The sequence below is a fragment of the Oncorhynchus gorbuscha genome, linkage group LG05 (genome assembly GCF_021184085.1).
Source record: "Oncorhynchus gorbuscha isolate QuinsamMale2020 ecotype Even-year linkage group LG05, OgorEven_v1.0, whole genome shotgun sequence".
Lineage (NCBI taxonomy): Eukaryota > Metazoa > Chordata > Actinopteri > Salmoniformes > Salmonidae > Oncorhynchus > Oncorhynchus gorbuscha.
Window position 1 is genome coordinate 76,381,479 of NC_060177.1, and position 13,684 is coordinate 76,395,162.

General features: G+C 41.3%; 1 protein-coding gene across 1 annotated transcript; it reads right to left on the reverse strand.

The window, feature by feature from the left end:
• Window positions 1-3,664: 3,664 nt before the first annotated feature.
• Window positions 3,665-6,957, reverse strand: LOC124034931 (T-box transcription factor TBX3-like). The gene is made up of 6 exons (XM_046348325.1): window positions 6,611-6,957; window positions 6,233-6,500; window positions 5,899-6,045; window positions 5,362-5,438; window positions 4,426-5,014; window positions 3,665-4,264 (listed from the first exon to the last, which is right to left on the reverse strand). Exons 1-6 carry the CDS (start codon window positions 6,955-6,957, stop codon window positions 3,911-3,913), a joined length of 1,782 nt encoding a protein of 593 aa, XP_046204281.1. The 3' UTR covers window positions 3,665-3,910.
• Window positions 6,958-13,684: the final 6,727 nt, after the last annotated feature.

The following is a 13,684-nucleotide window of genomic DNA, read 5'->3' on the forward strand; positions in this document are numbered from 1 at the left end:
TTAACAATACAATGTAGCTATTACTGTCTGATCACCCGCTCTTGCAGCCGATGACCTTTAAACAGGTCAACATTCACAAGGCCGCAGGGCCAGACGGATTACCAGGACGTGTACTCCAAGTATGCGCTGACCAACTGGCAAGTGTCTTCACTGACATTTTCAACCTCTCCCTGTCTGAGTCTGTAATACCAACATGTTTCAAACAGCCCACCATAGTCCCTGTGCCCAAGAACACTAAGGTAACCTGCCTAAATGACTACTGACCCGTAGCACTCACGTCTGAAGCCATGAAATGCTTTGAAAGGCTGGTCATGGCTCCATCAACACCATTATCCCAGAATCTCTAGACCCACTCCAATTTGCATACCGCCCCAACAGATCCACAGATCATGCAATCTCGATTGCACTCCACACTGCCCTTTCACACCCGGACAAAAGGAACACCTATGTGAGAATGCTATTCATTGACCACAGCTCAGCGTTCAACACCATAGTGCCCTCAAAGCTCATCACTAAGCTAAGGACCCTGGGACTAAACACCTCCCTCTGCAACTGGATCCTGGACATCCTGACGGGCTGTCCCCAGGTGGTAAGGGTAGGTAACAACACATCCACCACGCTGATCCTCAACATGGGGCCCCTCAGGGGTGCGTTTTCAGTCCCCCCCCCCTCTACTCCCTGTTCACTCATGACTGCACGGCCAGGCACGACTCCAACACCATCATTAAGTTTGCCAATGACACAACAGTGGCAGGCCTGATCACTGACAACAATGAGACAGCCTATGGAGGAGGTTAGAAACCTGACCGTGTGGTACAAGGACAACAACCTCTCCCTCAACGTGATCAAGACAAAAGAGATGATTGTGGACGACAGGGAAAGGAGGACCGAGCAAGCCCCCATTCTCATTGACAGGGCTCTAGTGGAGCAGGTTGAGAGCTTCAAGTTCCTTGGCGTCCACATCACCAACAAACTAACATGGTCCAAGCACACCAAGACAGTCGTGAAGAGGGCAAGATAAAACCTATTCCCCCTCAGGAGACGGAAAGATTTGGCATGGGTCCTGAGATACTCAAAAGGTTCTAAAGCTGCACCATCGAGAGCATCCTGACTGGTTGCATCACTGCCTGGTATGGCAACTGCTCGACCTCCAACCACAAGGCACTACAGAGGATAGTTTGTATGGCCCAGTGCATCACCGGGGCCAAGCTTCCTGCCATCCAGGACCTCCATACCAGACGGTCAGAGGAAGGCCCTAAAAATTGTCAAAGACTCCAGCCACCCTAGTCATAGACTGTTCTCTCTGCTACTGCATGGCAAACGGTACTGGAGCGCCAAGTCTAGGTCCAAGAGGCTTCTAAACAGCTTCTACCCCCAAGACTCCTGAACACCTAATCTAATGGCTACCCAGACTATTCACATTGCCCCCTCTATGCATCTATGCATAGTCACTTTAATAACTCTACCTACATGTACATATTACCTCAATTACCTCGACTCTCCGGTGCCCCCGCACATTGACTCTTTATTGGTACCCCCTGTATATAGCCTTTCTATTGTTATTTTACTGCTGCTCTTTAATTAAAAGTTATTTAGAGAACCATTCTCCAGGTTCTATAAAGAACCATAAAAAAAGTGTCATAGTCCCAAAAAGGGTTGTAACCTTTTGTTGGTAGTATATAGATCTTTAGGAAAGTTTTTTTATATAGCAGAGTTTCCCAAACTCGATCCTGCCCACATTTAAATCAGCTGTTTAGTGCTAGGGTAAAAACCAAAACGTGCACCCAGCAGTGGTGGAAAAGGTACCCAATTGTCATAGAATAAAAGTATAGATTGGTTAATAACAAGTTACTCATGTAAAAGTCACACAGTAAAATACTATTTGAGTAAAAGTCTAAAAGTATTTGGTTTTAAATATACTTAAGTATCAACAATACATTTAATTGCTAAAATATACTTAAGTATCAAAAGTAAAAGTATAAATCATTTCAAATTCCTTATATTAAGCGGCACCATGTTCTTATTTAAAAATATACGCATAGCCAGGAGCACACTCCGAAACTCAGACATTATTTACAAAATATGCATTTGTGTTTAGTGAGTCCGCCAGACCATAGGCTGTAGGGATGACCACGTGTTCTCTTGATAAGTACGTGGATTTTCAAATTAACCTGTTCTGCTCAGGTTCAAACTGCAAGGCGTACTTTAGATTGTCAGGCAAAATGTATGGAGTAAAAATACAATATTTTCTTTAAGAATGTAGTGAAGTAAAAGTAAACATTGTCAAAAATATAAATAGTAAAGTAAAATACAGATACTCTAAAAAAAACTACTTAAGTAGTACTTTAAAGTATTCTTACTTAAGTACTTTACACCACTGGCACCCAGGGGGGGGATATTAACAATACAATGTAGCTATTAAACCAGAATTTAAAAAAATCCTGTATGGTTCTTTAAAGAACCTTTTGAGATTGAGAAAGGTTATTTATGAAGCCATTTTCCATAAATGTTCTATAAAGACCCATTAAAAAGTGTCATAGTCCCAAAACGGGTTGTAAAACCTTTTGTTGGTAGTATATAGAACTTTAGGAAATGTTTTTTTTTTATAGCAGAGTTTCCCAAACTCGGCCCTGCCCACATTTAAATCAGCTGTGTAGTGCTAGGATAGTGATGTTTCCCAGGATCGAGTTTGTGAAACCCTGCCTTTTAGCACCATACTGGTTCCATTTAGAACCTTATGAGCCCGGCTCTTTATAGAATCTTCAATAAAAGGTTCCTTAAAGCAGCAAAAGGGTTCCGCTATGGTTACAGGCCAAATGACCCTTATTTGGCACTATATATGACCATTTGTTTAAAGAGATAACGGAACGATATATCCAACAATATAATTTATCATCTAATGAAGAACAATAACTTTAAAATACATATCTTTGGAACAATATTTTTTATAGGTATTCAAATGAAAGTAGCCAACATTGGGATAAACAAATTAAATAATTTAGCAAAGTAGGTATCATTTTGAAATGTTCAAAACGTACAAAGTACGGATGTAGCCAATTAATGTATAACTTTTTTCGTTTTAAATAATATGAAACTTTTAAAACATAAAGTGCATAGATATGATCATCCATTCAAAAACTTCCTCAATCATTAAAACATAAATAGACCATTAAACAGAATACTTTTATTTCGTTGAACATTATTTTGTGGAGTTCATAAAACACATTTAAGTGCAGTTATTCAAATAAATAATCATGCAAAGAGCTATAGGCCTATGTCTGTTAAACCAATAATTGGTTGTAATCATTTATAGGTATACAAGATTCTCCCCCAAAATATTGTGACAATTGTTTTGGATCTACAAAAACATGTAATGGTTATTTTGACAATATTGTCTTCATAAAATATTGAAACTGCAAATTATATTGGTAATTGACACACCATTGACTTTTCAATGTTTAACAAGTCAACAAAAACATTCCTCCATAAAAATGTGAATGAATAGAAAACGAATTTCTCCAATTTCTCAAAGACTTCTAAACCGAAATAAATCATATTTACATTTGAATCTACACTCGTTCTTTGGTTGGAAAATATAGAGGTTCAAAACTGTTTCTATAGAAGTAATTGGCTGAGTGAAAACATTGGAGATTTATAGCAGATAAACTTCAGTGCCACCAACAAACACATTACAGTAACAACACACAAGCGCGACCATATTCCACAGACGTAAACAATGTTATACATTCTGCATTATGATACTTTTTTAAATGCCTTTTGGTTTGATATCAAACACTTCAATCTTCATTCAAATGCAATAAAGAAAAATCTCATAATTTTGATCAGTTTGTTACATGTATTTCCTAGGAAGATAAATCTCTGTCTAGGAGTCTATGCCGCTGACCAGCTGTTACATACATTGAAGCTGATCCATGCCACCCTTGCTGGATACGCTTTTTGCCGGTGGCGCACAATAACCAAGTGGCAAGGAATTGATGTTGACCTCTGATGTAGGCCTACAGTCCAATCTGGCAGCAATCGGACCCTTTCCAAAAATGTAACAATTCACGTCTCTATCAGTCATAAAATGAATAGATTTCAGTGGTGTCGAACAGTTGTCTGGTACGCTATTGGGAATGGAGTAGGGTCTGAACCGGGTTCGAAGGCGCACTGGGGTCGATGCTGTGGTGGACTGAGGAGCCGCTGCTGCCAAATAGGAGTAGGGGTAGGGAAAAATACCACCAATTGGAGAAACGGTGAGGCCCTGCATGGGAAATAAAGAAAGAGCGGTTAGAGCTAGCAAAGTTTACTGTTATTTTCATAATAAAGACTTAAGTTAGCCTACTTAATTTACGTGCGTCATGGGCACACATATAAAGGCAGCCTATTGAGTATCGTTACTAAATGAATAAATGACTGGCATACCTGTGATGCCATAGCATGCTGCTGAAAGTTCACGGGTAATCCTGACGTTCCTGGCAATCTTTGTAAAGAAGATGCCAGGATACCAGCCGTGCCCATGGCGCACACTCCGCCAGATGACACAGCTGCCAGCCTGTGACCCATGGCTTCTACACTGGAGAAAGTTCTCCCCTGCATGTTGACTTGGGCAGCGGGGTGTAGGAGACGGTGTGCGACACCCAAAGGGTTGATGATATATCTTGTTAAATCCGGTGGATAAGAATAGCAGTGAAGAAAATTATTGCATTCTAGGCCTGTGATGTGAGCTCTTTGGTCCGTTTCCACCGTTAGAGGCTGGAATGACTCCGTTGCATTCGGCTCCTCTGCTCTAAAGCAACGTGTCCTACCGCCAGTTATGGCATTTATATGGTCCTGTTTTGAAGTATCTGGGTCTGTTTCGGCACCGAATGAGTCCACTAAAGCCCTGTCCGTTTTGCAGTGCGCTGTGATAATATTTGGACCAGGTTTCAGTTTATCTGTGGCAGTTGAGATTTTTCGCAAGTCTTGTCCAACGTAATGCCCATCCTTGCTTTCTTGACTGCTTTCGCTTGCACTTTCGGAGACATCTAACATGATTATAAAAAGCCACTGTTGTTTGTAAACTGAGAACAAGTTGAGGCTAAACAATTCTTATAGTAAGAATTAAAGCAACATTTTTAGCTATTCATTTCGTTATCATACAAACCGGATGATTTTGAGTTTCCTGCGCTTTTCAGTGGAGCCTCATCCAAAGAGTTACAAGAGATTTCATTGTCTTCTTGCATTCGCGTCTCATTGGATTTTTGTGAATTAATCCTCAGTTGTTTCCTACTCAAAAAATAACATATTTCAGTTTTGACAATTAAGAGTTTCTAAAATGATTTATTATATTAATTTACGTTTGTCGTTTTTTTGTCTCACCTTTTTTCTCTTCTCCCATTGCCAGTGTCACGGAATCCTTTGGCGAAAGGATTGTTATCAATTTTCAGTTGTGTAATCTGAAAATATAGAAATCACTGTAATGATTGTAATGTTTATAAACATTAGACCAGTAATTTATCACATTTTAACACTAATAATCAGAGTATCTTAGGCTAATTACAGGGATAGCTCAGGAATAGTTTCAAACAAAATATCTTTTCCACAAGAAGTTCGTAAAGGTTTTATAAGCAGTTAGTTAACCTTGTTAAAATATTGCACATTTAGAATGATACATTTGACAACATAAAATCTACATTTCATTGCTTGCCAGATATTGAGCCTTGGGTAACTAATCTGCAATAGAGTAGGCTATTTAGCAATAAGTCAGTAATTAATTTAGGCCACAACATAAACCCCTTACAAACTCTTTATGGGTAATTTATGTCATGCGTTTAATTCCCATTTTCCAGAGGTCTACCAACACGAAAAACATAATGATATTCTGAAACTTTCTTTATAAAATTACGAAGGGCCTACCTTATCGTTTTGATATGCAGTTACAGCGATGAATTCTGTCTCAGAAAATACATAGGTCATGAACGTGCTGTATGGCAGTTGTAGGATATCGTTGGTCCTCACAACGTGAAACCTAACCTGGTATTTGTGCATTGAGTTAAGAATCGTCTGCAATTGGAGACAAAATACATTTTAAAGAATACATTAGGCCTAGTCATCAACTGGAACTTTACGCAGTTCAATACAAAATAGTATATTTCAGTTATATTGTAGCTAATGTAACAATACATTAAATGAGTCAAACTACACATGCAAATACTACATTATTAACACAAAACGCGTATTTGTAACGTACAAACCCATGCTTGTCCAAGATGTTGTTTGTCAATTTTAGTTTGTGAAAATTGACCACTTTTGACATCCATTGCTCGCCAGAAGCGGGACTGTCTGGGTGTATGTACATCCTCTTTGGCATTTCAGGATCTGCCTTTCCTGCTACCATCCAATGTGAGTTGTGAAACTTGTACCTGCACTCGTCGGCCGCCACAATATCCATCAGCAAAATATATTTTGCCATTTTGTTCAAGCCAGTACATCTGGCTTTGAACGCTGGAAACATGCGCCTGGAGTAAAAGGAACACACATCGATTTAAAATCACCCTACAGTCCTCTAAATTAAAAACGATCAACGTTATAGTCTACATGGTTATTGATGATATGTCATAACATTTACCTTCCTGATTTTGTTATGACCATTTCAGTGCCGAATTTGTGGAATTGTGTCCAAAGTTCCCTCGCCTCCAAGTTAACCTTTGGATCATCCTCGGTGGCATCCTCTGTCCCCCCCGTTTTAGGAGGCCTGAGCTTGGCAGACTGGGTGGCATCCTCTGTCCCCCCGGTTTTAGGAGGCCTGATCTTGGCAGACTGGGTGGCAGCATGGTGTTCCAGCGAGGATAAGCGGAGGATCGTTTCGGCATTGCCTAGATCCAGCGTAGGGTGCCTTTGCGCAACAGGCAAGGGAAGAGACCTGTGGGAAGTTAGTGCAATGACAGGGGAAAACGGAGGTTGTCGGGCGAGCATTGTGTCGATGGTGATATCCGAAGCAGTGTTTGGTAAAAACGGTTGGAATGCCATTCAAAAATTCAAAAATAATTCAGCCTCTTTATTTCAAGTTGTTTTAAGGTATAGGACAACCGATGTCTTCCTTCGTTTCTTAAATACACACGTTTGATATTTGGGCGAGGCTATATCTAGTCTGTGAACATTTTCTCAAGTTTATTTAAAGCTGGTATTTCGTTGCCATTTCATCGTAATGAAATTTAAAAGTGACTATTATCAGAACAAAAAAGTAACATGGGTCTAGCCCTATAGCCAACTATTTCGAATTTCAGTGCAGCCAATTTTATTTGTTACGTTTGTGTAGAAATTAAATCCGGATAAATGTTACCGGTTGATTGCATTCCATAATATTTCATTGCAATCAATTGTATTCTATTCTTATTCACGAGTTCCAGAAAAAAAAACTGTGATAGAGGCAATATCCCATCAAAGACCCGCGTGCGCCTGGCTCATGGTCTTCCTTCCGAACTATGCTAATATGTTGCACTGTCCGAGCAAGAGTTGATTGGCTCTTTAACACCTTGGACCAGTCGTATATTCCATTATGGGTGTTTTTTTACGGGTCAGGTGGCGAGTTCAGTAAGCAATATTGTAACCTCGGGTGTTGGGTCGACATGCGATCCTGTCTCTGCCACCTCACTGGTGATCAAAAGACAACTTTCAAGAGCCATATAGTCGGACGGAGTGTTAGTGAGCAATCAAGGATTTAGTGCGCATAATTGCAGCAAGGAGCTGTCCACGTGTGTGTGGTGCTGAAATCCACATCTCAACAATAATTTGACTGAGTGGGCTTATGGTCTGATCCACGTTGCCTTGCTGAGATGAAAAACAACATATGCTACATCTAAGAAAATCAGTGATTGGGGCGGCAGGAAGCTAGGTGGTTAAGAGCGTTGGGCCAAATAACCGATATGTCGCTGGATTGATTCCACGAGCCGACTAGGTGAAACATCTGTCGATGTGCTCTTGAGCAAGACACTTAACCCGAATTTCTCCTGTAATCATTCTGGATAGGTGTGTCTGCTAACTAAATAAACATTATTATAATAATAGGTAAATGTGGTATGCAAACATAGTAGACAGTAGCATACAGTATGTTTCACATCACAATCGATAAATACAAATGTATCCTAAATCAGTATGGTTATCCAGATTATCAGATAAAATGCTGGAGAATGTCCGATTATTAACGTGTTTAGGTATTTAGGCTAATCCATTAACTATAAGCATGACTTTCGTTTTGAATTATTAGAATCATAAAGATATTTCATTATGACAGTTTAGGGCATACTTGACAACTATTATCCACTATAGGCTACTTTTTAAGAATTAATTTTACACAATTGGCAATTGATCAAAATGCTTGGCTATAATTCAAAACCAGTCTCATCATCAAGTAGCCTATGTTTATTTATTTCTCAAATCAAATGTTCAGACAGTGATCATTTCAACAAATATTTCTGACTGCCAACTCTTATTTCAAAGTCAATAACTCTGTCTACCTTGTCCTCTGCGGTCACTTTTTTAAAGTGTTTCAATAGACATTTTTCATTTTATAGACCAAGACCACATTTAACTGCTGCACAATCAAGAAAATACCAGTGACCATCCTATATACTGCCATTCCTATTAAAACACATTCCCTTGTGCTTCAATCTTCCCACACCATTCCTGTGCCCCATGGTTTCCTGGACCCACACTGTGACAGCCTTGTGACATGAGAACCATGCTGCATGGGGACAGTCTGCAGCCAGGGCCTCTGCTCTGCACAGCTAGGTCTGCCAGCGATTGTCCAGGCTGGATTAGTCTCTGGATTTAGTTACAGACCTTTTTATTGCTCAATGGTCCATGGCAGGCTAGGAACGTACCAGTAAAAACCCTTCAGTGAGTGAGAGCGGCAGGTTCGTGACACAAAGTCTCAGACACGCGTTAAACCTCCAGTGTCATTAGTTTGCTTTCACCAAGGCTGGCTATGTCAATTTCCTTTCTGCAATTTTGCATGAATTGATACAAGGTTTATGCTACTACTTATGCTACTACACTATAGATTTCTTTCATCTTTAAAATGCAAGTAAGGCAGACACTGTATACAGCACAGTGCTGTAGAGCTGACACAGTGATCCAGTGAACAAAACCAAGGGATCACTATGACAAACCAACTGATGTTTGCCCCTTCTGATACCCAGGGACTTGCTGTGAATTCAGGAGATACAACAACATGTGACCTATGATAAAAGCCTGAGCGAAGCATGCGTCTAATTCTGGGGTTACACTAGATATGTAGCAGCGCCGGAACTGATGATGACCCAATCTTTTTCTGGCAGGAGAGGAAGGGGAAAACCCTGCCTGTCCATCAGCAAAACTTCAAAGGCTCAGTGAGTAATCTGAAACAGGCCACAGAGAATGAGAGCAAACAAGACGCCTGGCTGTTATTTGTAGGCTTGGCCACAAGCTGAAACCTGTCACGGGATAAACCGCAGAGTTCTATTGGGTCACTGCCCGGCGACATCCTCTCCCTGCAAAACGTCTACATTATGCCCCTGTTAGGACATGAGGGACATAAGGGGTCCAGACTTTGGGACACCACTTGCTGAGGGGTGCTTGGGGAAGCACTTTCCCAGAAGTAGATTTTAGCCTTGTTGTCACCCAACACTAACTATCATCAACACAGACTGCACTGGTATCACTGTATGGTGGAAACAGTGTACACATGCTGTACAGTCTCAGGGAGTATCCAAAATGGAGACACCCCCACCCCTGGTTCAAACCGTGCCAGTTTTTTTGTCGTCAGGGCCCAATTCATCTCTCATGGACAGATTTACGTAAATATAACTGGTATCGTAGAATCTGTCAGGAAGGAATGGGATGCGTGTGATTTACTCTTGAGTCATTTAGCAGATGCTCTTATCCAGAACAACTTACAGTTGGGATAACCAGCAGCAGTAGTTCCGGTGTTTGGGTTTCTCGTCACTGGTTATTTGGACAAATCATGATTTCGCAGGTGTCAAATGTCCCCTCCCTTTCCAAATTTCGGCCCGTTCGGCCCTTAACTTTCAGAGAGATAGGGTGGAGCTCCTCCTTCTGGTTCCACTACTAGTTCTATCATCTCTTTATCTCTTCTCATGTATGGGCACAATAATTTAATACAGCATCTGACCAATTACATGATACATTAGTTGTGGATTAACTGAGATAAGGACCCAGTGTACCACCCTCTACTGGAGGTCCCCTGACCTCTTTGGCACTGGGATCATGAAGAGCATCCTTATCACCGTTCAAATAACAGTAAGCAAAGATGTTATGGTGACAGGCATCGTCCCTCTCCTATGCACCAAAGTGACTTCAACATTCATCTGATATCTTAGTCTTATAGAGTGAGCTTGTCAGAGGAGTGGGTTGGTTATTAGGTGACACACCACAGCACACTCAAAGTCTGAACAAGTAGTACCACAGTCTACACTGGAATTGACTGTCTGCGGATTCAGAATTACATTCTGTACAATGCAAATCAAACATCTTGCCAAATTATTTTATTAACTTATTGTTCAGGCAGGAATACATTTCCTTGGCAAATATTAAAGGTCCAATGCAGCTGTTTTTCTCAAATAATTTCTGGGTAACAATTAAGTACTTTACTGTGATTAAAAGTTTTTAAAATGGTCAAAAATAAACAAAAATCACTTCTAGTAAAGAGCAACTTTTCAAGTAAAATTGTTGATAGGACTGTCAGAGAGTTGTCTGAGTGTGGAGGGCAAAACTGAAAACTAGCTGTTATTAACAGAGCGGTTTGGAAATCTCTTTCTTATTGGTCTAATAACTAATTTACCACCTGGTGATGTTACCAGGCTGGCCAAAACTACATCCCACCAAAAACAGGTTGAAATTACAGGCCGTCTTTTTAATCAGCTCTTACACTAAAAGGTCATTACTTATCATAAGTTTCACAATTTCACAGTATTATTCCAACCTCATAGTGTGGTCAGTTTATTAGGTACACTATCCGTTCACAAAAAATGTCTCGACCCTAAAGACAGTACGTCATGTGGCCATGGCTTGCTGTATAAAGCAGGGTGACAGGCATCAATGCTTTCAGATTGAATGTTAGAATGGGCAAAACGAGTGGCATAAGCGACGTGGTATGATCGTTGGTGACAGGTGTGCCGGATCCAGTATCTCAGAAACGACCGCCCTCCTGGGCTTTTCACCCACAACATAGGGTGTACAGAGAATGGTGCGACAAACAAAAAACATTCAGTCAGTGGCAGTTCTGTGGGTGAAAAGGCTCGTTGATGAGAGAAGTCGAAGGTGATTGGCAAGAATCGTGCAAGCTAACAGGAGGGCCACAGACAGGCAAATAACGGTACAGTACAACAGTGGTGTGCAGATTGGCATCTCGGAACACACAACTCGTCCGCCCTTGTCACTGATGGGCTATTGCAGCAGACGACCACACTGGGTTCCACTCCTATCAACTAAAAACAAGAAGAAGTGGCTCCAGTAGCAATGCGATCAACAACACTGGACAATTGAGGAGTGGATAAACATAGCCTTGTCCGACGAATCCCGGTTCCTGTTGCGTCATGCAGATGGCAGAGTCAGGATTTGGATTAAGCAGCATGAGTCCATAGCATGATCCTGACTGGTATCAACGGTACAGGCTGGTGGCGGTGGTGTAATGGTGTGGGGAATGTTTTTCTGCCACACGTTAAGTCCTTTGATACCAATTGAACAATGTTTCCATGACCCAAATAATTCAGGCTGTTCTGGAGGCAAAGGGGGGTCCGACCTGGTACTAGATGGGTGTACCTAATAAACTGGCCACGAGTGATATAAAACACAGAAAATTACATTTTCGACTGCACTGGGCCTTTAACAATTTATAATTATAAACAACTCAATGTCTTCTGTAGCACTAATATATCATGTCCTCTAGCCTAACCCGGCCATGGAATTACAGGTCACAGCCAGGGCCAGGGTCATTGGAAGCTCTCCAAACCACTGTGGCCATCCTGTCTCCCTAACATCCCTGATGTTTGGACAGTTCAACATTGATGAATCGTCTAACAGTAGCAGGTCAGTGTGACTGAACATATTTGGATTTTTGAGGTATAAGAAATGTAGTTAAACAGAGGAGAAGAGGTGCTAAAGGAGAGAGTCCTGAGTTACGTACCAAATGGCACATTTACATTTAAGTCATTTAGCAGACGCTCTTATCCAGAGCGACTTACAAATTGGTGCATTCACCTTATGACATCCAGTGGAACAGTCACTTTACAATAGTGCATCTAAATCTTAAGGGGGAGGGGGTGAGAGGGATTACTTATCCTATCCTAGGTATTCCTTAAAGAGGTGGGGTTTCAGGTGTCTCCGGAAGGTGGTGATTGACTCCGCTGTCCTGGCGTCGTGAGGGAGTTTGTTCCACCATTGGGGGGCCAGGGCAGCGAACAGTTTTGACTGGGCTGAGCGGGAGCTGTACTTCCTCAGTGGTAGGGAGGCGAGCAGGCCAGAGGTGGATGAACGCAGTGCCCTTGTTTGGGTGTAGGGCCTGATCAGAGCCTGGAGGTACTGAGGTGCCGTTCCCCTCACAGCTCCGTAGGCAAGCACCATGGTCTTGTAGCGGATGCGAGCTTCAACTGGAAGCCAGTGGAGAGAACGGAGGAGCGGGGTGACGTTAACGTTAACACCCTATTCCCTATGGGCCCTGGTCAAAAGTAGTGCATCAACTCAAATGTTATTATTATGTAGAGAATAGGGTGCCATTTGTGATAATGCCCTGGGGTACATAGGTATCAAATGCACAGCAACCAGTGACGAGGTGATGGGGAGACTGTATGGAGACCAATGTGAAGGGAGTGGTTATATAAGGGTCTGGTGATCAGACCTTTCTTATTTTGTACATTATTCATGGCCTCACGGTCAGATAATCTCATGGGCAGATTCTGCGTGTAAACTGAGAGAATCTGCCAGGACTGAAGGGATGCGTAAGGTCTGAGCAGCATTAGTTCAATTCTAGATTTTTTTTGTCACTGGTTGTTTGGATGTCTCAGGTTTGGGACTAAGGTGGTGCTTAAACTGTTTTGCTTCGAGTGCTTTGTGTGTGTGCCTACACAGAGACAATCTGGCCTGGGACACACAAATATCATACCCCCTCAAAATGCTAACCTCCCATGTCATTGTAATGGTGTGAAGTTAGCATGTCTTGGGGGTATAATATTTGTACGCTTGTAACTTTCTCACTCATCATTAATCACGATTCATTCAGGCATATCTGTAACCATGGTAGCATCCACATGAAAGTAGAAGTGTTTAGAAACATGTTATATTTTTATTTACAATAAAAGGGACTCAATATATTATTGACCATACATTTTTATTGGAAACAAAATAATCTGAAACACAACCAAAACAAACAGCAAATGCATCCAACAAGTTTGCAGAGTCACAAGCTTGATGTAGTCATTGCGTGCTAGAAGTATTGGACCAAATACTAAATGTTTGACTACTTTAATACACGTGAATTTGTGCAAATACTTTTGTTCCCCTTAAATGGGGGACTAAGAACAAAAAGTGCAGTAATTTCAAAACAGTTCACGCGACATGGATAAAAATACCCTCAAATTATAGCTGATAGTCTGCACTTTAACCTCATAGTGTCACGACTTGCACCGAAGATGGTTCCTCTCCTTGT

Coding starts and splice junctions, on each gene's coding strand:
- LOC124034931 (XM_046348325.1), bottom strand. CDS start 6,957: ATGCTCGCCCGACAACCTCCGTTTTCCCCTGTCATTGCACTAACTTCC. Junction 6,046..6,232: donor TCTTGGACAAGCATGGGTTT/GTACGTTACAAA, acceptor CTCCAATTGCAG/ACGATTCTTAACTCAATGCA. Junction 5,015..5,361: donor AATGGGAGAAGAGAAAAAAG/GTGAGACAAAAA, acceptor TGTCTCCGAAAG/TGCAAGCGAAAGCAGTCAAG.